Raw genomic sequence first — 27,964 nt, 5'->3', positions numbered from 1 at the left:
ATTTTATTTCTGGAGAGATACACAAAAACGAAGCGAAGCTAAAGGCCCTTGGGCCTGACATGGCTTCGCTACGCGAAACGATAATAGTTCAGCAAACAGTGCAACATTAAATAATATTTATCACAATACAAGGAGCAGCATAATAACAGAACACAGAAATAGCATAAAAGCAAAAATAGGTGACATATAAGTACAACTAATAGGCTGCATAGACACACAGAATCAAACATTGAGGCTCTTTTCATTATATATAAAAAAACATATACTTACATATTGATATATTCATATAATACACTCATATATTCATACATACATCTGTCCATATGTACGTACATACTACTGTATATACACACGTTCTGTACCTAAAGGTGAGAGTATATGTGGAACCTATCCGGAAGTTTATTGGAAACATGATGTTTACTATACTCAATGAGATGTTTTATGTGATATTTGAATTGCGTTAATGAGAGGTTAAAATTTAATTGTTCACGTAAATTATTTATAAGCTGTGGGGCGCGGTATGCAATGAGGGCTCTACCATATCCAGTCCTAGTAGCAGGAACGCGAATCTGTTGCTACGGAGCGAGTATTTGAGTGCACCTTCCTGTGCTGTAATAGTGTGCAGTTTATTCTTATAAATGTAAAGTAATAGCTTATATTCATACACCTGTCTTGCTTTGAGTATACCATGTTTTCTAAACAGTGGACCACTAGGCTGCTCCCTTGGGTTGCCATAATAATCATCGAATAGGCGCAGAACTTTTTTCTGTGAAATTTCTAGTTTAAATTCTTCTCACTTGTAGTGCCCCATACTAGCATACTATAATTCAAACGTGAATAAAAAAGAGCGTAGTATATCTTTTTTTAGCCAAATTGGTATAAATGAATTTATTTTAAATATACACCCAACAGTTCGGATGCGAGACTATCAATATGGGTATTCCAAGACAAATTTTCTTGGAACCACACTCCGAGGAATTCTTGTTTTAACCTGCTCCAGCCTTTGCTTTTTGAAAAAGATGTTAATGTCGTCCTCGTAGGACTTGTTGATAGGCTGGAATACTTTGTACTTACTTTTAGATATATTAAGCATGAGTTTATTTTGATGAAGTCATTTTTCTAATTCGAGTAAGTAATCATTTACTTTACTTTCAAGGTGCATCAGTATTCTGCCTGTAAAAATATGTTAGTGTCGACAGCGTAAATAATTAATTTTGGGGATCGAGAATGTGCACAAATCATTAATATGTTATAAATAGTAACGGTCCAAGGATTGAACCCTGCGGTGCACCATTTTTTTTTTTTTTACAGTTTTCATTGGGAAAACAAGGTTACCCACCTTAACATATTGTTTTCTTTCGGTAAGATAGCTTTTTGTTAGTTTAGCTGTCACGCCCCTTACACCACATTCATGCTACTTAGATATCAGAATATCAGGTTTGACAGTGTCAAAGGCCTTCTTCAAGTCAATGAAAAGACATATGGTGTAGGTTCTGTTTTCCAAATATGTCCTCTTTCGTATCAAATAGCGCTGACTCCGTAGACTTACCCTTTTAATGCCCATACTGTGCTTTATTGATTATCAGGTGCTTAGTGAAAAACATTCAAGTCTGGAGTGTATTATTCCTTCAAAAACTTTGGAGATTAGCGGTAGAACCGATATCGGGCGGTAGTTCGATAATACATTTCTGGCACCCGCTTTATGAATAGGACCAACGCGGGCTATTTTTAGTTCTAAAAGAAAAAAAATGCCGGTTTCTAACATAGTGTTCGTGATGTATGAAAGAGGGTGTGAAATTAGTGACGCTACATACTTTATCTGGCTGGCTGCTATTTCGTCAACACCTGCAGCAACATTGTCACATATTTTGCAGAATAATTTTTCAACTTTACAAGGTGTAACCGGAGTAAGAAAGAGTGAATGTGATAGACGCTTTCTATCTGCTACAGGCGGGCGTGTTGCCCCACAAGATGAGTCTGTGTAGTCGCCAGCGTTAACAGAATACTCGTTCATGGCTGATAGCGCTTCGACATCTGCCTTATCGTCTGCAAAATCAGTGATGTTAACATAACCTTTTTTGTTATGTTCAGTTAAGTTATTAACCTCATTCCACATTTTGCTGGGTTTATCGTTGATTTTTTCAAATGTGTATTGATAATATGATATCCTGGCCCGTTTGATGTCAGCATTTAGCGTACTGCGAAACTTTTTGTAGCCTTCAAGAAGTGATAAATCGCGATATTTTACAAACGTGTGATACACTTTGTTTTTTTTTCATTGTATTCAGTCATACAGTGCGTTGTTAATCCACGGCTTGCGTATCTTCTTCCTCGAAGGCTTTTTTTTTTGTTTGTTAAAGGAAAGTCACGGTCATATGTGCCTTAAGTTGCTCAAGGAAAAGATTGAAAGCCCGGTTTGTATCTCTTTCTGCGCCCACTATCCTAAAATGCTAGCCACAGGGGCCTGTGTTCCTTATCTGCTATTTCGATGCACTGCGTCAGTGAGAACAGATTGTCTTCCAACATCCTGTGTTTCTGAAACCCATTCCGCAGTTCCCCCAGCACCCCCTCATCCTCTATCCATGCCTGCAGTCTTTCCTTTATATTCTGCATCACCAGCTTTTAGACCACTGATGTCACTGTTATTGGACGGTAGTTGTTTATGTCAGCTTTGTCCCCCTTTCCTTTATAGATCATGCTAACCCTGCTAAGTTTCCATCCATCGGGAGCTTCACCATCGATTATTATTTTGCTCACTGCCTCTCTCAAAGCCTGTTTAGACTTCGGACCTAATGTCTTTTTCAGCATAATTTGAATGCCATCTGGGCCTGTTGATGTACTACTAGGAACCCTTTTCTCAGCCCATTCCCACTCTCGTGAAAATGGAGCCATTGCGCCACTTGATTCATCCTTGTCTATTGTGGTGTATAAAGCCCTTCTTTGTTGAAAATTTTCTGTCACCCTTGTTCTTATATATTCAATAGCTTCGTCCCCTTCTAGCCTAGCACCTTGAGCTGTAGTTATAAACATCTGCTCTAGGCTCGTCCCATTTCTTAGGGAGTTTAGATGGTTCCGAAATTTCGCAGCTGCCTTTCTATCCTTTTTATATACTTCTACCAGCCACTGAGCTCCCTTTCGTCTAATCTTTTAATTGATCAGAAGGGATGCATCTTTCTACAGCTTAGAAAGATTTCCCATTTTCTTTCAACATCATCTGTCGGTTCACCCCGCTGCTTAGCATGTCTGTGTTCCCTAGAGGCTTCTTGACGTTTTGCTATGGCTCTCTGAACTTCCTCATCCCACCAACTTTTGTGTTTGTGTCTTCTTTTCCGGGGGGACTTGTCACGTGCCTTAGCAAGCTCTTGCTCAGTCTAATGATATTCGTGTATGCCCACACTGTCTTATTATCCTCAGTGATTACTTTCTCAATTTGTTCAGTGGCTATTTCAATTTGAGTTTCTGAATAAAACTTTTCCTGTAGTTGCTCATTTTGTCTCCTTTCCCCTTTCACTGCTCTTTCAAAACTTAGCTTGATACGTTTGTGATCACTACCCAGACTTCTGGAGCCACCATCATCTATTTGCATTCTCCCGAGCTTATCATACATCCTATGTGACATAAGTGCGTAATCTATCGTCGACTGCAGCCTTCCTACCTCCCATGTTATTTGCCCTTCACACTACTCGGTACTGTTGCAAATGATCAAATCAAGCCTTTCACACATATCCATGATCATTTCGCCTGTCGGGTAGGTATACCCATCTATATCTTCTATGTGCACAGTAATATCTCCTAGCACAATTATCTCGCAGTCTTCTCTCAACTCCTGAATGGCCTTTTATATACACTCTACCAATGCCTGGTTTTCTTCTGTAGCCTTTGCTCCCATCCACAAGTACATGAAACCAAGGAGTGTCATTTGCCCTGTCACTTTCTCTTTTAGCCACAAATGTTCCTTGCACTCCTGCTTGACCCTTTGCCGGTCTGTACTATTATGAAAGAATGCCCCAATATCACCCCCCTTTCTGCTACCTTCTGTTCTATTACAATATTCCCACGCGTAGTCCGGATTGTTCGGAGGTTGTTCCATGTCCCTGAGATGTGTTTTTAAAAAACCGTATTATATACCATCGGCCCCTCCTCCCTTCGATGTTCTTCTATCTCTTCCCACTTCAGCCTGTTCCTACCACCCTGCATGTTAATATACCCTATGTCTGAATTGGCTCGGCGCTCGTGGCTACGTCTATTTCTGCCCCGGACTCTACCTATCTTAGATACTGGTGCCACTTTGGAATCGTATCTGTCAGTACCACCTGTCAATGTCTTCCTGGTTATTTTCCTTGTTACTAGCTATCATGCACCACGAAGGGCGCGCTTGCCCCCCAAAAAAGCTACTGCGCGTCCTGCAAGTCGCCAACCAACCTCATGACCCAGCCGCCCATCGAAGTGAATTCTGTCTCGTTGAAAACCACCCGACCTATGCACCTCTCCGCACCACCTCAAAGCCTTTCTCTCGACTCATCCGCCCTATCTCTTGGTTTGCGTTAACAACCACTCTTTGCAGGTTGCTATCACGCACCGGTACCTACGGTATCGTGCAAATCACTACCTGTACCTGAGAAGTGGCGCGCATGTCATCGACGCCTTTCGCCAGTGTGGTTGCTAGTCCTGCTCTATCTTCATTTAAGACATCGTTTAAACCGCCTGAAATTATCATGAGGTTTCGTCTATCAGCTGTAGTTTTGAGTTTTGCGCTCGCTTGCCTCGTGACTGCTTACAGTTTGCGTCCTGGGAGCACCCCTACTGCAACCCTCTTGTCGCCTCTTACCCACTCTTTGATGGCTTCTGTGCATCGATTTAAATTCGAGTTCCCGGCGATTATCACATGTTGTAACTTTTCAGCTGGAGCGTCCTGCACCTGGGGGTTACTTGCACCTGTGAAGTCAGCTGCTTTGTCCCCTCCCAGCCCCACCACTACTTTGCTGAAGCTGGGTCTTGTGACAATTGAACCGGCTGAACCTGTTCTTTCCAAACTTGCTTGCTCTTTCTTCTCCGCCGTTCTGGTTGCCGGTTTCCTACTGTTCTCTCCGCAGGCCGCTCCTCTGTTCACCTTGGCTAGTGCTTCCTCAGCAGACTTCAGCCTTTCTCCCATTGCCCTCGTTTTCTCTTGCTCTGCCGCCAACGCAGTCTCGAGCTCGGTGATTCCCATCAGCAGTTCACTCTGGGCAACCATCATTTTCTCCATTTTTTCCTCGACCTCACTTTGCCTACACTTCGCGTCAGCCTCTCCTCCATCCGCTTCTACACTTGGGTTCACTTTCAAACCCACCCCACATCCCGAACACTTTACAGCCTTTTCAACCCTGTCTTTCTGACACCAATTGTCCCTATGACTTGTCTCACTCGATAATTACAAAACTCGAGCCCTGCCCTACGAAAAAGGGAAAGTCTAAGCTCTACTACAAAAATTTGAGTGTTCAGTGTACGTGCATCTCCGGAGATGTCAAAAAAATCAAACACACACACACATGCACAAACTAATAAATACCTGGTGACTAACCCCCAAAAAAGCCGTACAATAAATAAGTGCTGCAAAGATTTCAACTGCTGCCTTATATTTACAAAGACAAGCTCAAAACATGCAAAACCACTTATCTGGGCAGTCGATCTGGAGCACTCAAAAAACACATCCATCCACCGTGACAGTCCGAACAACACCCTGAACAATCGCAGCGCAAGACCAAACTGAACTGAACAATCGCAGCGCCAGAGTCCCCTCTAGTTAATTTTGAGAAACTCTATGCCCTATCCTACACCATTTCTAGACCAGGTAAGTTGCAAAACTGAGTGATGTTGCGCGGCGCGGCCGCTGTCAGCGACAAATGTGGCGCTGCGGTCGCATCCGGATTCACTCACTCAATGCTCACTCCTGTCTCCTGTCACTCTCGTAACGTCTGTCGACTGTGAATGCTGCAGCGCGTCGTTCGTGGATGCTGCCTTCTGCATGAACAGTTTCGCGCTCCACTGTGCAAAGTTGAGCTGTGTATGTGTTACATGTCTTCATCATGCCAACACGTTGCGTCCCCGGCTGTACGAGTGGCTATAGGAAGTCAGAGACACCATGACATTTCTTTTGTGCTCCGCGTGACCCTGAGCTGTGAGCGGCATGAGATCACGCTATTCCTCGTGTATATAGAAAACTGTCCAACACTTCCCGTGTGTGTGATATGCACTTTCATGAGGAAGACATCCTAAAAAGTTTTACTCACATCATCAATGACAAGAAGATACAAATTGCCAGAGGAAAGTGGGACCTCGTCTAAGGATGCGTTCCAAAAATGTTTCCGAATTTGCCCGCTTACTTATCAAAACCTGCCACAAAGAAGCGAAAGCCGCCCGATAGGAGCAGGAGACTCTCCGGAATGTCATCGACGAGAAAGAGAAGACTATCTTCGAGCACTGCGCCCAAAGACAGTGAAGTCCTGACATGTCATTGAATGGCGTCATTTCGCTTCAGGACATAGAAAACAATTTTTCGCCTGCTGCATGCTGGCGGAAAGTTGTTGAGAATGACGCAACAGGACGTTTTGTGGCATTTCTCGTCCTCAAGGAAGAAAACAAGGCGCTATTTGTGGAGAAATGCGTAGTTGTCACAGAAGACATGTCAGTCACCGTTAGCTGCCGTGGTCGCTTAACCAAATCACCCGACAACGTAGATACGATCACCCGATTGACCGAACTTCTGGAAAACATAGAAAAGTTGAAAGTGTGTTCAGGTTGTCCTAATTCATCAGCAGGTACTCTCGTGAGTAATGACTGTAAAGTGCTCAGCGATACCCATAACTGCAGTCCCTGCTCGAAGCTTTGGCTTAAGCAGTTTCTTTAGAGCAACTCAAGAAGAAGAAGCAGAAGCAGAGGGAAGACATGCTCAAGAAAAGGGCCACATGCGCAGCTTTCTGACGGTCCAAGTTGGAAAACAATGTGACTGACATGAAAAAAAAAGCTCACTACAAAACAAGATAAAAGCCTCTAGGAGGCTTTAGGCGTACTCCCACCTTTTCAGCAAGTGGCATTCAAATCGTCCCTAAAGCAGGCAGAGGCCAAAGGCCCGTTAGGTAGTGTTATAGTAGTACTTGGATCATAAACTGCCCGTTTTTGAGAATTGCTAGCCCAAAGGCTTACGAGCTTATAAGGTCAATGAAATTCCTCGCATTGCCAACCTGCAACAGGTTGAACCAAATCTTTGCAGGAATGTCATGCTAATATGGTTTCAACGAAGTTGCTCTGGAAACTATCAAGGCATACTATCAAGGGAACGGAGGAAGCAGTAACTGCGGCACGCTACTGATTGATGAAATCAAACTCAGGCAGTCAGTCGTCTTGAACCCATCTACATACGAGTTCAATGGCTTTGTTGACTTTGCTGGCACAGCTCCTAGTGAAAATGGGAAGTTCGCAGAGCATGCACTTGTTGTTATGTTTCCACGCCTTTTCGAATCGTAGGTACAACCTGTGGCCAGCTTTGCAATCAGAGGAGCAGCACCTGGTATTCTGCTTGCAAAACTGGTGTTAGAGTCTGTTTTCCAGTTGGAACGCAATGATGCGTATATCATGGCCGTTGGATATGATGATGCAGGAAATAATCGTTCCATGTGGACACATCTTGGCATTTCAGGAAAGTGCAATGGAGCCAAAAACAAGATCCCACACTCATCACTTCGCGGAGGGCGCTCACTCCACATTATGTGTGATATCGCTCACATAATGAAGTGTATCAGAAACAATCTGCTGACCCACAACTATGCGATGGTGAGTGTCTTTCCTTTCTAAATTTTGCCAATAATGCAGGATTTGAAAATAAATTGGAAATCGAACATACTACTTTTTTGTATTCCCATTCTTCACTGAGATGACCATTTCAAGCTTTATGTATATCAGGCTGGTCCGCAGAATGTCAGCTTTGATCGTTACAGGCTCCCGTACACAACAGAGGAGAACAGCCAGTTGAAAGTCTTTCCGAACCTGACAACCTCCCACTCGAACTCGAATACGCAAGCATTGTCTGGGATCCGTATACAAAAATTATTAGTATCGATAGACTGGAAATGATTCAGCATAAAGCTGTCAGGTTCATTTATTCTAAATATCGTAATAGTGACTCTCCCTCAATTTTAATGATGCAGAATAGTATTCAAACACTACTGCTGCGCAGAAAAATACAGACTAAAATTTCTGTTTGCACTGAAAAATAAACTCTTTGCCTTAAACCCAAGTCCTTATTTATTGTCGCTTACTGCTCGAACAACACAACATCGTCTTGCTGACTCTCCACACCTTATCGGACACGCACTAATCTTTTCAAATATTCCTTCTTCCCAAGAACTATCACCGACTGGGACAACCTAACATTTCCCCCCTTACATAACGACGATTTCTTAGAACATGTTACTACTTGAACTTCTGACCATGATGTACCCATTTTTATAGTTTCATAATATGTTATCCTTCTGTTCCTTGATCCTTAGTTTAAAAAGCCAATGTCACTTGCCTTATCTCGTGCCTCTTTGTGTATATATCTCTGACGTGCTTTTACCGCATGTTCTTATTTCAGTGTGTGAAAACTTTTTGTTTAATGTTTTTACTTTTGTTGCTTCACCTTGACGTACCAATTTCAAAGAAATTATGTAGTTTTTGCCTTGTTTTTTGCTGCAGTTTCTTTTGTACACATGCCAGTGTAATTTTTTTGCTGAGTATGCAATTTCTCTGCTTTTATTTGCTTTGTTTGAGTCCTTTTGCCCTTTCTGCTTGGGCCCCTGTTTGGGCCTGCAGTATTTTATAAATAAAAATAAATAAATAAAAATTAGGAAGTGGTTCATGTCGGTGAGACTTTTATGACTGCATTCTGCACAGCATGTTTTAAATCGGGAGCAATTATGCACATGAAATGTTTTCAAACTTTCTATCCACCCCCTACGTGGTCTCAAGAAAATACGTGCAGCAATATGGCAATGGCAAGACTGGTCATTGTTGCAGGCAAAAATGCCACAAGAACGTAACAAACCCACGACACTCAAACCTCGATTTAACTGATTTTAAGTTACAACAAAGTAAATGAAAAATTGTCTTGCAATAAATCTAGTGTTAGTAATAACCTCTATAATGAATTTTTGGATATAAGAAAGTTATTTAGTGTTAAATGCAACTTTGCTTTAAAGAGCTTCGAGTCTATTCCAAGAATTAGGGAAACAAGGGTCTGGGCAAACTGTTTGCAAGCAAATGGGGAAACAGCCCCAAGAGGAGTTGACTTATTGAACTGTGACGACCAAGTGAGACATAATGAAGTTGAAAAAAAAAAAAGTGTGTGGTGGAACTAACATAAACAACTTTATTACACAAAACCGTACAGCATCCGTACACATGACCAGAACCACTTCAACAAAGACTCCGTGCCACAGCGTCAGTCCTGCAATACACGATGCCAAACACCACACCCGGTGAACATGGCGAGAACTGGTGTGCAGGTGTTCCCTGTACATTATTAATAGCATTGTGTTTATTTCACTGTTTTAGTCGGAGTGGAGGACAATGTTGTCATCCCAGCCAGGTTAAACTAACACACTTCATAATGAGGCGTGGAGGAAGGATGTGCATGCGAGAGACAGCCCGGCCGTCCTTAGTTTGTCTTCTTGGAACCCTCGGAGTATGGTGGCGGTGGTCCCTCCTAGAATTGGGAGAAAATGGTCGCCTTCAAGTGGGAAAGTAAACTAGAAGAATGAATTTTGTTTAGTGCAAGAAACAAGCTCACAACGCTATGTCACAAAAGTCAAGACAGACGGTCCCAGAAAATTCCCAGTAGAAGCACAAAAGCCACTCAATTAACTCTGTTGCAAGATTCTGTTCAATTGTGGGTGATGTAATATTGGCCAAAGTGGCTTCTGTTTAAATGAATCCTTTGATCATTGTTGGGGTTTAACATTCCAAAACCACGATATGTGTATGAGAAACGCCGTAGTGGAGGGCTCCAGAAATTTTGACATCCTGGGGTTCTTCAACAGCACCTAAATATAAACACATGGATCTCAAGCATTTTCACCAACGCTGAAAGTGTGGTCACCATGGCCAGGATTCGACCCTGCGACCTGCAAGTCAGCAATTGAGTGCCCTAGCCACTAAACTACCACGGCGAGTAAATGGCTGCTTTAGAGACTAAAACTTCACAACCAGTGTAAACTGGTGCAGTTTATCATTGGCAAGCCCACATTCTCCAAAAGACAAAGGGCCAAGGGAACATGAGGATTCACACGGTATGCTCTGTTCATTCACACAGCAAACTGTTGCACCTACCTTCTGTTAGCCTGCATAGTTTAGATTAGCTACTTGTTGAAAATGTGGCAACCTGCTTCGCACAATAATTGATGGTAGCACATGCTAAAGACACGAACAAAAGAAGCCACATTCAAGACACTACAGTATTAATACTCACTGCGGCGTCTTGGATGTGGCCTCCTGTGTTCGTGTCTTTAGCCTGTGCTACCATTAATTTATCGCACTACCATACCAATTCGCCGCCTTCATCAACTTGCTTCGATGTTGCATATGATGCAATTGATGTTGGTTTTATACGTGCATATAGTTTTCAGTATTCTTGTTGATCTCATGCCCCAAACACCAATTGCGATATCCGTCAAAAGAAGCTACTGGTTGTTGTGCCTCTTGTCTGCTGTCCTCCTGGTGACCCATCTTCAATGCTTGTTTCTGTAGTTAATATGTTTCATTATCCAGCAGAATCTCAATGATAATATCCATGTCCAGGGGGAGTGAAACAACTAAGTAGAGCGGAAAATTTCCAATTGTGAATAAACTAGCATAACGCAATTACAAGCACTGATATATTATGCACAGAAAATCTCTTCCCATAGAAACCACTAGCGTATGTCTTTCCGCAATGGCACAGTTGGCTGCCACAAACATCAGACTTGCTTGAGGCCAGTTGAAAAGTAGGTCCACTCCATCATAGTCTGAGAAGAACTTGCTTTACGCCTAGTTAATGAGGTAAGAATGCATACGAAAGAGCTTGTTGCTGAGCTAGTAGGTTCGTCACTTAAAAGTGGGGAGGGATGGCGCGAAGACAGGCATTTTCATCTTCACCCTATCGTCTTTGCACCTTACTTTTTTTTTCCTCGATTGAATGCCCAGTTTGCAGCTGAAGAACGTACACACAAAGGACGACAACACGGGCAACTGTGTCGTTGTCCTCATCACAGTCATAGGAAAACGATAGGAACATCGAAACATTGAGCTTTCTTCTCGTGCCTTTGTTGCTTTCGATGTTGCATCATTGTGTGCACAGTAAACTTGGTGTACCTCCGCTGTGACTTGGTCTAGTGATGGTCCAGCCAGTTTATAATTTAGAGCAATTTTTGGAGCCAGAAAAAGTCTGCTTTGGAGCAGACTTTGAGCCTTTGAGCAGGAAAAAATGTGTTTTAGAGCTGGCTCGGAGCAGTGAAAACAGCATCACTTGGAGCAGCACAAGCCAAAATTTTTAGTGAATGTTCTTATTAGTGTGCCCACTAGAAATGGTGCCGCAATGTAAACAAGGAGACAAGGCAGAGAGCAGCCGTTTTTAGCATGGAAGTTCTTAGCACCGAAGAGTGTCACATTCTGGCTTCACTGCACAGCACAAAGTGTGCACTGGCGTGAAGCACTAGTGACGAGGCAAGCATGGCACACATCCTTCCTGCCAATGACAGGTGTCATAAGATTGGTCAAAAAAGAAAAAAATTCCCAACTATCAATTGGGGATATTTCGGGAAAGCTGAGGTGGGCGGAGTTGCCTCCCCGTTGCTCCGGCTTTTTGAATCTCTGTGATCTCTGATGTGTCAACTTTCATCTGGATTTTTGCATCAGTGAGTGCGTTTCGTCCCCCCGATCACGACAAAGTGTGGATTGTTGTCTCCGAGTGAGTTTTCGACATTTTTTGGCATTTTCAACTTTGGCCCACTGAGGCCTAGTCTGACCTAGCTAAAGAAACACGCCAGCCGGTCCAAGCGTCGTCGGCACAGCTTCGCTTGCAATGGCAGGGAGCGCTTTGATGCAACTTCAATCGACGCCACGCCTATAATCCTGTCGAAGGGGGCGAAGAAGACAAAATGCAAGCAATGGAAGGAACTGAATGGCAAGTGAGTCAATGTAAATCAGTCAAGAAGAAGCAAGCTGTCGAGAGGGGCTTGTCTCAACCCAACGCTTCAGGACCCTTCCAAGACAGCAGCAAGGTTGGCGTCTAAAGCAGCCACTGGGTGGCTGCCTTAAAACAGAGAGTGATCGCGGCCTCGCATATGCTTGAGCTACCTTCTACACATCAAAAGATTATCGTCAGACCCCGAGATGCTACGGATTTATGCAAAACCAGTTGCTACAGCATTTCCACCACCATCTTCTCGGCGGCTGGGATCACTGACATCCAAGGCTCCACCAATTGTCTGCCCCAACGTTGTACAAAACATCGTTGTAGTGTGCACTGAAAATGAAGACAAAGAACATTCGCATCAACAAAAAAGAGCCCAAAGTAGCAGTGTACGCCACTGTCGAAGGCAACTAAGTCAAAGGAGTGATCCGCATGTCGAGCGTGACATCAGCAGCGTTGAGCTCGCAAGGCTCATCATACACCAGGGCAATCCCTCGGTTTGAGCAGTAAAACCCATTAAGGAAACCAGCTTCGTTGTAGTTACTTTTGATGAAGGAGTTACACCAAGCTACATCAGAGTCGACCAGGCAATAGTCCAGTGCTACCTCTACAAGAAGCAGATCGAGGTGTGCAACAAATGCACCTGAGTAGGTCATTGTGCAGACATCTGCCCTACACCATTGATAAATGTTTGCCTCAACTGTGGGACCAACGACCCGAAGAAAGAACACTTGTGCCAAGTTAGGGGAAAACTCTACGGCAAGAGCCACTCCACTGGATGCAAAGCCTGCAAACAGAAGTGCCAGACACTTTTTGTCATTCGACAGAAGTGAAAAGAAAAAGAAATGGAACGCGCCTCCGACATGGACCTGCGAGATTTCCACATGCTCCAAACCGGAATGCCTGGGCTGTCTTCGGGTGGCTGGCTGCAGTTATTCATTATGGGAGGTGGATCTGTGCTTCCTGTCACTGCGAAATGGGCCTCAAAAGAGAAGAGCGATGAACCTTACAGAGCACAAGCTGGAAACCTTACCCAGGTAAGCGGAAGCACCATAATCGCTAAAAAAGAAGAAGGGCTATTTGAGCTATTTGGTAGTTGGGCTAGTTGGTAGAAGTCGGAGGAGCTTCAGAAACTCAGGAACGTGAATGCGAAACTCGGCTCAGAATTAGAGGACGTAATAAAAGAATTAGCAATGCTTAAAACCACTATTTCAGCAGCCAGACCAGATGGGGACCAAAATAGTGCTAATGGTCAAAAGCGCCAAGCTATAGGTGATGTTCCCGAGGTCGATGTGACTGACAACCTTTACCAAATCAAAGAATCTTTAAAGCAGATTTCTTCGACGCATGAAGAAATCACCAAGGACATAGTAATTCTCAATCCACAGAATTATTTGATTGATTTTCGCCTAAGGTATCTTCAACGTAGGACGAGTCTCCCGGAGTCTCTGGCGCTCCCGACAGAATTATCGCAGTTAATATCGACCCCACCGTTGTGGCAGAGCTTGTACAAAAGCAGATACCGTGCCCTTAGAGCGATCTGGAGGCTCAGCCTTCTGCTAAATCTAAATGCTAATAGTGGCTGTGGTATCCAACATCGACTTTCATGGGTGGCAGTGGAACCACTACGGATTCAAAAAGAAGAAAGCAGTGCTAGCTCAATACCTTCTACTGTGTGCATCAAAACCACAGGTAATTTTGTTATGAGAAACGCTCACGTCTGGCACCACGTTTATTAGTTACGTGTCCTTTGATTGCGTAAAGAATGGTGGCAGAGGCATTGATACTTGGGTGAAAAAGGGCATCACAGTCATTGATAATGAAGACATAGATAGGCACTCTAATGCCGAATCTGTCTGTATAGAACTCTGACCGGGAAAGCACATGCGCACAGGGTATCTTATCCTCAACGTATAGGTTCTCCAAAATGATGAGACGAGTGCTTCTACAACCTCACAGATAAAGCAGTAAAGATGGCTACTGACGCCAGCGACATTAAGGTGCCGTCACTCCACATGGAAATATGTTAGAGACTCCCCCGATAGGAACTTCAATATGAAACACTATACAGAACTTCAGTCTCGCGTTACTCACAGACCCCGGCTTTCCCACTCCTTTAGGCAATTCGGTAACGATACCCGTGACCCTACATTTTTCTCTGGGCGCCTATGGTGGCAAGCCGTCATGGTAAAACATGAGGAAAGATCTGGGTTCCGACCATCTCATTATTGAAATGACACTTCATGCTCAATGCAAAACCACCAGAATACAGCGCATCGTTAATTGGGACCTCTTTCACTCCAGCAGAACTGACAAAGCTCCTCCTAGCGACTATGCAGAGTGGATGGAACCCTCTTTTCTAATGTCTCTGCCTCCACTACGGAGACAGAAACAGAAGAGAATTTTCCAACCATGGACAGCCACTTAGAGCACCTTTTTAAAGCTAAAATGTCTCTCGAAAACCACTGGCTAAAGAACAAACTGAACAGAGCACTAAGGAAACACAGTGCCAAGATCAATGTTGAAATCGCGTCGTACTCTAAAGTGTTAGAACAGAAACATGCAACACGGTCGAAACGTGCAACAAGGTCGACGAGCAGATGAGGGTAGGCAGCAAGTGGAACTTGCTTAAACATTTTCTGAAACCCACCGACACTCGATTCGCTCAGAGATCCGCCATCGAGATACTTGCTCACTCATTGTAGCGAACATTTGATGATGAAAGATCTAGCGGAAATCCATCTTCCGCTAAGTACCATCTCATCCACGCTACTACCCGGCTACACAGGAAGTGATTCTGACAAGCTGTATGGCAAGATATCAGAATGGGAAGTCAGGTCTGCACTTCACAAACTCAAAAACACCTCATCGCCAGGTGCTGACCGCATCACAAAGCACATGCTCAGGAACCTTGACGACAAATCGGTCAACTTTCCGACCAATTTATTCAACAAACATTAGAAGAATGGCTCATATGCACTCGAGTGGAAGCACGCCAGGGCCATACTGATATCCAAACTCGGTAAAAAAAATTGACGGCAGAAAATGTTAGACCCAACTCGCTTACATCATGCGCGGACAAAATTTTCGGACAAGTCATAAATAACAGGGTCTCTAAATACATACATCGAGCACAATGACCTCTTCTTATCCAACATGGTTAGCTTTCACCCACATCTTTCAACGGCAGACGCCATGCTTCTCATCAAATCGCAGGTCATCGATGCCTCCACCAGAGATCCCAGAGTCATCTTGGCTCTGTATCTCAAAAAGGCATTCAATACTACACTCCACGATCAAATCCTCAAAGCCATCTTCAATCTGGGTCGCGGTAGGCATTCTTAAATTTCGTAAGGCAGTTCCTGTCATAACTGCCATCATCACGTTATGGGAGATGGAATCAGAGAAGTTTCATCTAGGCAACTTGAGCACTCCTCAAGGGGCAGTGATCTCGTCCCCTCTTTTTAACATAGGTATGACTGCTCTAGCTAGAGATCTTTATAACAACAATGACATCAGCTCCACCATTTATGCCAACGACACTTTGGTTCCGGGGTGGCTCAGTGGGCCACATTGAGAGTAGCTTCAAGAAGTTGTACGCACGGTCAAGAAACACATTTTTCATATGAACCTCACGCTATCAGACAACAAGCCCAAGCTCCTTGTCTACCGAACCATTCACATGGGGTGACGCACTAATGAAGGGGTACCAACCCCTGATATCGACTTGCACCTGTTCATGAAGAGCGGTGCGAATCCCCCGCAAAGACAAAATACACATGCTAAACATGTTCATCTTTGAGAACGACAGGAATACAGCTACCATGCAGAAGCTGCACCAGCAACTGCTGCCACCGTTCGGCTTATTTGAAGGATCTCACGTAGACGAGGAGGCATCAGGAAGGACAACCTCTTCTGGCTATTCCATGCCATTCTTGTCGTATAAATTATGTCGCCTCTATGCATGCTTGGACTACAGCCGAAAAGGCCATACTATAAGTCTTGATTCGACAGACTGTCAAAAAGTTTTTGGAACTCCCTTCTATAACGAGTACCATGAAACTCGAGGCGTTGCGTTTACATAAAAAGCTCGACCAATGAATCGAAGTGCAGCGCACCGCCCAGATTTCCAAGCTTTCATGCACTGGAGTCGCCACGGTGATTCTATCCAGAGCAGGCGTCACCTGTCTTCTGACTAAAGAGAGAGCGGTTCCTTTTCCATACACTGTAAGATCGACAATCATGGTTCAAGCACTTGCACGAAACATGAATCCAGTACATAATGAGGGTAGTGACGGCCTAATTCTCCTCTCTCATTTAAACAGCAGAAGCGAAACTTGCTCTTCGTAGACACATCTTGGTCTGGACCGAATAACTGCATGGCCGCAGTGGTAGACATGAGCGGCCATACCGTTTGTGCCGCCTTGGTGAGGACCAAATCCGTCGGGTAGGCGAACAGGTCTCCATCTTTCTAGCACTATCGACTAGAGATCCATCCTCTATATTTTCCGATTCCATGACGGCCGTCAGGTCGTTTGACACCAACCAAATCTCTTTAGCTGCTTACAGAATTCTTACTAACGGCACACTATATTCTCACGAGTTGACATGGTTTCCAGCCCACAAGGGCACCTCTCTTGCCGGCCTCACCAATTCCAACGAAATAGCTCGCGCTCGGGCCGGAAGACTCATTCTACGCCTCGGACTAACAAGCCCCCCCACATACAGCACGACAGAGGAGTGTTGATGGCACCGAAGGGGATCCCATGACTACCTTTCATGAGTTATGTTCGCATAACTCATGATTAGTTAAAAAATCCTTTCCAGATCGGCACAGAGAGCTAACAACGTGACAACGGAGAGCCCTCCAACTCCTCGAAACTAGCTCTTTCCTGTCGCCAGCCAATATGGTGCTGTATACTGTCATGTTTCTTCAAGTTTTGTTATCCCCCTGTTACACTGTACGCCATTCTCAGTGCGAATCACGCCTGCAGTGTTTCAGAAGCTTCAGGACTGTAGCAGATCATTCTGTTATAATTCCGCAAACTTTGCAAACATTCCAGATTATTCTGGAACCTATGTGGCCGCTAGTGGTAACGCTAGAATATTTGACGGCACAGAGACAAATGCCGACACGCTTCACCACTTGTCTGTTGATCAACGGCGGACGTTCTATTCGCCGCGATCGGTGCCAGTGTGTATCATTACAATCCTACTTTTTGTTTGCTAATTGGCCACAAGTGTGGCCTGAATAGACAGTTTCATCTTCGATCTATAGTGTGCTCCCTTCGTCCATGTCACAACTCCGTGACATTTGGTGGAGGTGCTGGGTACACGTCCTTCTTCCTTATTTTGTTCAGGCAGCAATAGTCGACGCATAAGCGTAGAGTTCCGTCCTTCTTCGCTGACACCACCGGTGACGCCCATGGACTCTTTGAAGGCTGGATGTCGTCGCGTAGCATTTCGTTGACTTGTTTCTTTATAGCTTCACATTTTGCAGGGGCTCTGACGTAGTGGCCTGGCACTTTCTTCGGTTACGATTCTATGTTTCCCGATGCGGGGTCTGTCGAGTTCTCGACGATGACGCAAAGCAGTTCTTGTATATCAGGAGCAGGTTTCTGAGCTATCTTTGTTCATGCGTCGGAAGGCTCGGATTAACGTCAAAAGCCGGTTGAAGGGCTTGAGCCGTCGGAGTACATTCAGCAGAATCGTCTACGGCGAAAGCATTGCTAGCTTTCAGTATTTCTTCGATGTAGGCAACAGTCGTAGCTGTGCTCAAGTGCTTGTACTCGTTGCTGATGTTTGTAAGCATCACTCTTGCATTACCTCCCCGCAGCTCAGCTATTTCTCTGACGATGCAAATTTCGCAGATGATTAGCAGGTACTGGTCGCCTTCGATGACGCCTTGCATGTGTGTTGATTCTTGTGTGCCAACGGAAAGGCTGAAGCTGGAGCGAGGAGGAATAGTGGCTTGGTCTTCCAGCACATTCAAGGCGTGCCTTCCTACTGGCGTGTGCAGGGGCAGTGCTTTTTCTGTGCATAGCGTTATTGCCTCAGACCTTAGGTCGATGACGGCATCATGCTGACTTAAGAAGTTCATCCCAAGCATCACATCCATGAAGCAGTGCTGTAGAATTAGAAAGTTGGCTGGAAAAGTTCAGTTTTGATGATGACCCTTGCTGTCACCATCAATAACTGGACCCTGAAATACGAACCCCCCAGCTCTCTGGATTTCAATTTCAGCTCTCTGGATTTCAGGCGAGAACACAACGTACTCGTAAAGAAGAACTTCTCTGTGGCCCGAGCCAGCTACCTTATTGCTGTGCCTTTGAAATGCGACCTGAAATTCTGCAAGCCCTGCACAACTACCCAACGGCTGGACACCTCAGTTTTTCCCACAAGCACGCGAGAAAACAAACTAAATATTACTGGCCACACCTCGTCCTCGACATCGCTCATTACGTGAGGACAGGCCGGGACAGCCAACAACGCAAGACACCGCCGACACGTCCGTGGAACTACTCAAGTCCAATGAATCGTTGAACGTTCCAGCAAATCATACTTGGGCCAATCCCGACGTCAGTTGTTGGAAAAAATGGATCGTTGTAGATACCAACTACCTTACTCGCTTTGCTGAAACAAAAGCCCCGCCCAAAAGCAGCGAATTTGAGAGGTAGCCAAATTATCCATCGAAAACATCGTCCTGAGTCACGGCTCCCCAGAGGCTCTTAACACCGACAGAGTTATGGCATTTACTGCTGAACTCACACATGCGATTTTGGCATACAGCCAGACAAGCCACTGCGGCACGACAGTGTGCCACCCACAGACCAATGAATGGCCTCACCGAGCGTCTAAACAAGGCAATCGCCGACATGCTGGCCATGCACGTTGACGTCGAACACAAAACATGGGATACCATGCCTCTGTATGAGACCTTCGCATAGAACACTGCCGTACAAAAAACGACGCAGATGCATCGTACAAGTTGGTCTATGGAAGGACTCCAGCAACGACACTCCATGCCATGTTCCATGTTACACAACGTCACCGACGAAGAAAACCTCGATGTGAGTGAATATCTTCAGCATGCTGAAGAAGCCCGACAACTTGCCCATCTCTGCATCAAGAACCAACAAAAAACAGACAGTCGCGTTACAATCTCCAACGATGCTTCGCAGAATACCAGACCAGCGAACGTGTTTGAGTATGGACGCCGATACGCCAAGGTAGACTCAGTAAAACACTTTTGCGATGGTACTTCAGACCATACAGGATTGTTCGACGTCTCAACCCACTTGGTTACGAGGTTGTCCCCGATGACATCATGAACTTTCAATAGCGCCTATCGCGACCTGAAGTTGTCCACGTCGCGCGCCTCAAGCCGTTTCACGTGTGTTAACTGAAAGGGTGCATTTTGTTGTGGTTATTTCTTCACCGTAATTTATTGCTCGTACTTTTAGGCATTATTATTGCACTTTAATCTTTTGATAAAGCATAGCGATGTTACCTTTTTCAGAGGGAAGCAATGCCACGTTCCTTCCTCAAGTTTTGTTATCGCGCTGTTACACTGTACGGAATTCTCAGTGCAAACCACACCTGCAGTGTTCGAGAAGCTTCCGGACTGTTGTAGATCATTCTGTTAAGATTTTGCCCACTTTGCGAACATTACAAATTATTCTGGAACCTACATGGCCGCTAGCGATAACGCTAGATTATTCGACGGCAACTGTATAAATGCCGACGCGCTTTACCGCTTGTCTGTTGATCAACGGCCGACGCTCTGTTCGCCGCTATCGGTGCCAGTGTGTATCTCTGCAATCTTACTTTTCGTTTGTTGGCCACAAGTCCCGCGCAAATAAACAGTTTTACTTTGATCTATAGTCTGCTCCCTTTGTCCATGTCTTTACCCTGTGACAATATGGACATTTCCCCCATCTTCTCAGCATGCAATCAGCTTGTCATCTTCATTTGATGTGGTGGTTTCCCCGCTTGTGCGTTTCAGCAAGGAAGTATCATGTTAATGAGATAGACTTCTTAGAATGTATCGCAAGTCCACACCTTGCGAAACAACTCCGCGCAGTCCAGGGAGCCTGTGAAGCGATCAGGAATCTTTGGTCCTCAACCCTGTCGCAGGTGCAGTTCTCGATGGGTTCTTAAGAACCTTCTTTTCAGGATGCAAAGAAAGTTCATCTGTCTCTCTGTCTCAACTGTCAATTAAAGAAGGAATACAATTAAAAGTCATTGCCAGTCAGAACATACTATTGGAATTGATGATGTTTCGTGTTTTATGGCGCAAGGGCCATTCAATGGCCAAAAAGTGCCAGGTCATGGGACTAGGGACGTGAACAACGATTATAATTAGTGGACGTATTAGTGCCTTACAATTCTTCGCGTTTAGGTGGAAAAAAAATAGAAATGTCAAAATCATGACCCTGACGTGAAATGTGTGTAGTGTGAATCGATAACAAAAGTTTGTGATAATAAAACCATAATGGACATGTATGGCATTAGAAAAAGTGCCTGAATCGTCTACGCCCTTGAGGCAAGTCCTTTGTTCAGTGTAGCCATCTCAGTAGCGACCTTTTCATGCTGCAGGGATGCCTGAATATATGATGTCAAAACTATTTACATCCTTTAAAAATGCCAACAATGATTGACATAAAAAGCGGTTCCCTACCTATGAACATCTATGGGTGCAAGGGAATTTGATGGTGGAAGAGAAATGGAAAGTGTTTTTCTTTTTTTTAATTACATCCAGTTCTTTGCACTGTATTAAAGCATTAGGCATGGTGAGAGGTTCACCACACTTTTCACAGAGAGGTGAATCGCCACCAGACAAAAGGTGCAAGTGTGTGCTGTCTGTATGTTTCAATCTGATAAGTGTTAGTTCTGTGTAGCACGACTTCAATAATGGTGGCCAATTCGCGATATGTGGCTAAATGAGGTGAAGATTATTTTTTGTTTGCCTATACCATAAATGCTGCCAATAATCCCCGAGCTTTCATTTATGAAACGGTTCAAGGTCAAGTGCAGGGACCGATATCGATGTACTATTGACAGTGGCATTCTCATGGGCAGAAACAGCTAACTGATCCCCTAGCAGGTTTTTTTGAATCTCACGATATGCTGGCACCCAGCATACTACGACAGACTGTTGCTGTGCATGCATATATCATGCATACAAGTGAGTAGACAGAGACAAGGATAAAGTTCGTGTGTTTTTTTTAAGGGACTCAGAGCAGTTACCACGCTAAGAGAATCAGTATATACTGCAGCTTTTGACAGTTTCAATTATTTTATATGTTTGATGGCTGATAATATTGCCGTATACCTCTGCAGCAAAAATGCTCATATTGGGGTGCAGAACATCATACAAGTGAGTAGACAGAGACAAGGATAAAGTTCGTGTTTTTTTTTTTTTTAAGGGACTGAGAGCTGTTACCACGCTAAGAGAATCAGTATATACTGCAGCTTTTGACAGTTTCAATTATTTTATATGTTTGATGGCTGATAATATGCCGTATACCTCTGCAGCAAAAAAAATGCTCATATTTGGGTGCAGAACACCAACATCTGTAAAACATGAACTAACCGCCGTGTAGGACACAGAAGTGCGAGTCTTTGAGGCATCCGTAAAAGATTGCAGAGATGAATATTTATGCTGGAGTTCATGAAAGAGTGTATAAATATGTGCAATAGGTGCGCTTCTATTAACTTCAACGAAGGACACATCACAATCTACGAGCTGCCACTGCCATGGCAGGGGATATAATACGGGAGCAGCCAAATGGTGTTGACAAAGTGGAACACCCATTTCTTCAGCTAGACTCTTCACACGAAGTGCATAGGGCTGTCTCATGGCAGGGCGATTTTGAAATAGAACAGAACTGGACAAGTCATTGATGACAGAGTGTACAGGGGTGTTGTTTGCATATATTTTGAAGAATTATAGGAAATATAGGTAGGATCTCTGGACATATAGAGACCACTCAAAGTCAACGTACAGACTTTCTAGGCAGCTAGTTCAAAAAGCACCTGTAGAAAGACAAATTCCAAGATGGTGAACAGGGTCGGTCATCTTTAGTGCAGTTGGTGTCGCAGACTGGTATATTATTGCTCCGTAATCTAGGCACGTACGTATCAAGCTTTGGTATAGATTCATGACACACCTCTGTGAACCCTGCATGATGTGCGTGCCAATACTTTCAGAATATTCATGGTTTTCAAGCACTTGTTCTTTATGTATTTTATATGTGATATGAATGTTAGTTTCGTGTCTAATATTAAGCCTAGGAACTTGTGCTCGCTTTCAACAGACAGACATTGACCATGCAGGTGAATGTTAGAATCGGGATGAAGGCCTCTCTTTCAGGAAAATAAGACACAAGTGCTCTCTTGGTGGGTTCAGTTTAAACTTATTTTTATTTGCCCATTTAGAAAGCTTGTTCAAATCTAACTAACCTGCCATTCACACATTGAAAGACTGCACGATTCAAAGCTGATTTGTTCGTCATTGACATATGTGCAATAGAACATATTTCGTGAGATGGACATGCCCAAGGAATTCATTTTGATTATAAAAGTGTACAACTCAATACACCTCTATAAAAGCCGAAGAATTTTTGTAAATGAGTGGAATCTTGTGCGGAATCAAGAACTTAATCTCTATTGTACATATTGCAGGATCTTCTGGATCCCTGTACAGTTCCTATCTTTCTTCTGGTACAGACCTCAACTTAGGTTGTCGCGACGGTGGAACTTGCAAACAAAGTGGAAGTAGGCAAGAAAACCGGAGAAAGCTCAGAAGAAGCAGCCGAAGCAGAGAGTGAGGACAAGCACAGTTACAGATAGCTCCCAGGAATACGAGCAAGATTGTTCAAAGAGCTGCATTGTTCTTGAGTGTGTTAACCTGTCTGCCGGTCTATAATGCGAAAGAAATGATTTTGTCGAAAATCATTTAGACTGCGCGACTGAGACAGCTGACGAAAGCTATGAGAGGGTTCACGAGTGTGAGATGTGATCGGGAGGCTCGGAAACGAGCCGCAAAAAGCGGCACAGACGCAGAAGACAGTGGAGAGCCGCGAGTGAGACAAGCAGCGCTACGCGTGTTGAGAAAGATTCGAAACCTATCAGCGCAGCAAGCAGAACTAGGAGTTTTGCGTCGGCGTCAAACTTCATTTGTATGCGTCTGAACTGCCGGACGAAAGAAAAGGGAACAGCAGGTCCTTCACAAATGAAATCGAATGGGAGGCGCCAGTTTAGTTGGGTGCGTGAGTACAGGGTTAACACAGGCGAATCGGACCGACAAGGAAACAGTGCCAAGAAATCGAAGTGCCGAAACAGTGTGGAAGGTGGTGCAGAAGCATTCTTAAGCTGTACAACCACCGATGACGCAACCCGAGGCTCACTTCCTGATGGTGAGGAAAAGGTCGGTCGCAAATGTCGCCATAAATGAGTGTAGCATACGCGCGCGACCAAGCGAAGGGATGAAAACGGTAGCAACTAGCCGGGCGAACGACCGAAGAGTAGGTAATCGGCCAGTTCAAAGAAAGGTCCTTTGTGGCGTGAAGCAACGCGCAAGCGGCGAAGTGGCATTGTGCAGAGCACATGCTCGCGGCTGAATTCACGGCAGAGGTTTATGGTTTTGCAAAGACAGGAGGGTCGACGTGGTCCTAGACGAAAAGCCACAGTGGCTAAGCACCGCGCGGGAGCAAGCCCAAAGAAGGCATGGTCACTCTTTTTCTCGTATTTTTCATATACCCTCCGCCATACTGACAGAACCAGGGTAAAATCGCGAAGGAGGCATGACGGCGCTGTCCAGCATATAGAACGTGCACGTTGTGGTTTCAGGCATTCTCGAAATCCTCCAAAACCACGACCGCCGCGTGAACGATTAAAGTGAGGGCCAGCTGCAAGCTGCAGAGTCGGACACAGGAGTTTTATTAGAAGCATGCTTGTTTGTTTATTTTTGCTTTTAAAGCAGTATGCCTGAGTCATATCCACGGTTAGTTTGTTTAGCTACAGTTTTCACTTCTTGTAATTGTAAGCTTTGTAAGTGTTTTAAGTAAAGTTGTTATGCGGAAGCAGTGACCCGCATCAATCAACCAACTACGTGCAATTAGTTTTTCTTTTGTGTAAGAGCACGTTAGACATGGATGTTAGTCGTGAAGATCGTTAGTCGTGGAGCACGTTAGCCCGCTAGTTTGAAAGCATGGTAGTGTTGTTGAGCGGAGCCGAAGTTTGTATGCTTTGTGCTTTTTAGTGTAGCACGAGGTTTTCTACCGTCTTTAGAGAGTAAATGAGTATTTTTAAAGAAGGTTTTAGAATAAAAACAAAGCGAATGAATGCTCGTGTTTGAGAAATATGTGATTTGATTGATTGATTTGTGGGGTTTAACGTCCCAAAACCACGATTTGATTATGAGAGACGCTGTAGTGGACGGCTCCGGAAATTTCGACCACCTGGGGTTCTTTAACGTGCACCCAAATCTGAGTACACGGGCCTCTAACATTTCCGCCTTCATTGGAAATGCAGCCGCCGCAGCCGCGAATCGAACCCGCGACCTGCGGGTCAGCAGCCGAGTACCTTAGCCACTAGACCACCGCGACGGGGCTTTGAGAAATATGTGATACAATGGTTTTTATACAAAGCTTACATAAGTTTTGTTAGGTGCTCCTGAACTGTATGGCATCCAGCGTTATATTTATTGCGTGTTGTTTTTTGTGAACATTTACGTTCAGATGCGTGTTTGGTGATGCCTAGGTTATATAGATATGACCTATGGTTAGGTGTGTGTTAGTATGCTAGCGCTCTTTGAATGAGAGTATGATGTTGTGCTAGGCGCATAGCAAAGTACTGTGCACTCTTTAAAAACATGGGCTGACATGAGGCTACATCCAGCAGATGAGCGTGTTCGTATACGAGGGTTCATTCCCTTTATTTTGTTGTTTTAGTGATTGCTTATAGGGATCATATGATCACTTGAGCTGAGAGCATTGCGTTCACCAAACTTTGAGGCTAGAGATACATTTGTCGGATTTTAAGACGCAGTTCGATCTATTGTGAGGATCTATTGTGAGAGAGTTTTCGTTGGCATCACGGTGTCCTAGAAGTAGGTACTCTCTACTACGCCTTGAAATTATGTCATGAGAGAATAGAGAATACGCCCAGGTACCTTGTATAGGTTCAGGCAGCATTCTAGTGAAACTACTGTAGTTGGTTGTGTTTCAATAAGTTAGTCATGAAATTAGCAGATGTAAGTTACAACATAGTGCGGATGGTAGGAGGTTAACTTTAAAAGAGTGTGTTTATGATTACTTTGGGCCAAATTGTATTTGCCTTTGTGTGCTTTTCTTGCACGGCAATTTGTTCCATCTTTAGTAAGCATCTCCACATCCATGATTGTTGTAACTTTGGCAACAAGAAATTCTGTCAAAATTTTAGAGTAGAATTTGTTTGTGTTTTTTTAGAAGCCTGGAGGGTTCTAAGCGAGTCCAATGCACTTGACTGCGGCATGGTATTGTGGTGTGTGGTTTGTTTTGCTGTTGTCAGTCATTTTGAGATGGTTTGGGAGTTGGTCGCAAGTTCGCAGTTGAAGGTTACAAGCCAGGCCATCGTCCTCGTCACCAGCCATTCTCTTTGTTCCCAGCAGTTAGGAGCGCTGGCCAGGCAAGATTTTTCGAGCGGCGGAGGACCTGTTACCTTTGGCCCGGCGATTCGCCTGGGCAGGCGCCATTGTATGTAAGCCGGTCTGCTAGGGAGGCTTTCAACGCCATCGGCACCCAGTCTGCAAGACACTGACCTGTAGATGTTCCAGGAAACAGTCGGGTCTCAACGAAAGCTTTGCAACACAAGCCTTTTGGTGAACGAACTCGAACAGCGGGGGAACGGTGCCACTGTGGCGGGTCTCATTAAGTCAACCTCTTGACTCGGCTTTTGTCATCTACGCGAGGCCATCTCAACGCACCGACAGCCCGGAAGTGTGGGAATGCGTCGAAGAAGCGGTTCTGGCTGAGAGGTCTGGCTAAAAGATCTCAATTTCGCTGTCATCTGCACCCCCTGGCCGAGCTTGTTGAAAGCACTTTGAACAAGAAAATCGAGCATAGTTCAATAAAAACACATTAGGACAGCTAGATGTTTATAGAAAGCAAATTCTAAACTGTTTTATCTGGAACAATATCTGAAATATCGCATATTTTAGCATTCGTATCGACCGCATGTAGTTATGGGAGAAGCAGACGATAAGGAGAGGACAAGCTAAACTCTCGCACCATCGGAGCAGTTGAAGCACCACAAAGCAAACTGATTATGAGTGTCCCTAGTCTTTCGACTTTGTTGCAATGCACACCCACTTCGTGGTCGAATTAAGACACCTTTACAGTAATTGACCGCTGGCAGGAGCGACTGCTAGACTTAAGGTGCCAGAAGTAAAACTCTGGTGTGTACAAGATTGACGCTTCGGTAACTGGACGGCTATGAGTGGGGGCCACGAGTATTAAAAGCGAAGATTAGGAATATCCCTCAGCAATACAGGTAAGTGCAAGAAAAACTCTTATCAAATGATTAAATTACTCTTGTAGTGGCACACTAAGTTTTAGACGTTCAGGCCGTTCTTGCACTAATAACGTTGCTGATAAAAGGCCCTATAGAAATGTCGTACCCAGAGTTCTGTCAATGACATGTTTTACGGCAGGCAAGAACCACCTGGTGCATTTCATCTTACCGAAGCTCGAACCCGATTAGGTTGAGTCATGTAGTACCAATTACAAAGTTAACCGCGATCAAGAAAACCGATCCGGATCACCATGATCGCGATTAAATGTGCCTGTGTGACACCGGTATAAGAGGTTAGATAATATAACAACCAATTGGTCGGGAGTGACGAGGGCTGTTGGCACAATTTCTCTCTTTTTTCTGGGGGGAAGAAAGTTGAACGACTCTCCCCTCTCCCCCCTCGTCTCCTACGATCCCCCAGCCCTTGAATCCGCTGTTGACAGGGGTCCTAAGACTGAGGGACGTTTAAAGGTTCATCAAGGGCTGAGAGCCACTACATTTGGTCTGTCTTGAGAGTTGACAGTTTTGCATTGTGGTCTGGACATAATGAACTCAACACATGTTGCAGTTCAAAGAGAGAAATGCATGCGGCCGCTGAATGCTCGTCAATTTGTGATCTGCAAACAAACAGTGGCCATGCTGGGCCCACCTGCAAGCATAGTTTTTGACAAGCATGGGAAAAAGTCAGTGGGGAAGATTTGTGTGATGTAGTAGCTTGGAAAATGCGAGCATAGCAGACGACAGCGCCACATCACATGGGAGATGACAAAAATGAAGGGGCATTGAAACGCGCTCATTGAAGATGCAGGGGTGCCTAGGGCGAACCCGCAACTACGCGCGAGGTTCAAAAGGCCGGGTTCCTGTCCTCTAGCCATTGACGTCCTCGGGGCACGGCGTGTCAGCATGGCCAGGCACGAATTCTGGGTGAATGGTCCTGCGGACATCTCCGGTACAGCGAGCGCCCTCGAAAGACCGGAGCTGCCGACCACGTCCAGCAAGCCGACGTCGCTGACAGTGTGCGGCTACGCCTAGACCTGGTGATGCCCTCTACAACGGTATGCTGACCTGTGCACCCAAGTGACGACTGCATCCGAGCACGCAGCGGGTCCCACTTCAAGGCACCAGGCTACCGCACAGACTGTGAGACAGTTTACTCTTTTCTTATGTGTGTGAACCGAGTGCGTGTACGACGCCTAGTATTGTATTTGTAATGCTTTTTTTTTC

General features: G+C 44.7%; 1 protein-coding gene and 1 long non-coding RNA gene across 3 annotated transcripts in view; one reads left to right on the top strand and one right to left on the bottom strand.

Moving 5' to 3' along the window:
- Positions 1-26,173, top strand: LOC142784034 (uncharacterized). Its single transcript, XR_012888572.1, has 3 exons — positions 1-1,128; positions 7,676-7,809; positions 25,839-26,173. It is a non-coding gene; the product is annotated as an uncharacterized LOC142784034 (long non-coding RNA).
- The window catches only part of LOC119162991 (WW domain-binding protein 2-like), a 217,221-nt gene continuing 198,619 nt past the window's right edge, over positions 9,363-27,964 (bottom strand). For both annotated transcript variants that reach the window (XM_037414876.2, XM_075882658.1), the window contains exon 8: positions 9,363-9,721. In XM_037414876.2, coding sequence (XP_037270773.2) covers positions 9,674-9,721 — 48 coding nt within the window. In that variant the 3' untranslated portion in view covers positions 9,363-9,673. The remainder of the gene's footprint in view (positions 9,722-27,964) is intronic.

Source organism: Rhipicephalus microplus, unplaced genomic scaffold (genome assembly GCF_043290135.1).
Source record: "Rhipicephalus microplus isolate Deutch F79 unplaced genomic scaffold, USDA_Rmic scaffold_13, whole genome shotgun sequence".
Taxonomy (NCBI): Eukaryota; Metazoa; Arthropoda; class Arachnida; order Ixodida; family Ixodidae; genus Rhipicephalus; species Rhipicephalus microplus.
Note: the sequence above shows the minus strand (reverse complement) of the source record. Positions and strands in the feature narration are given on the sequence as shown.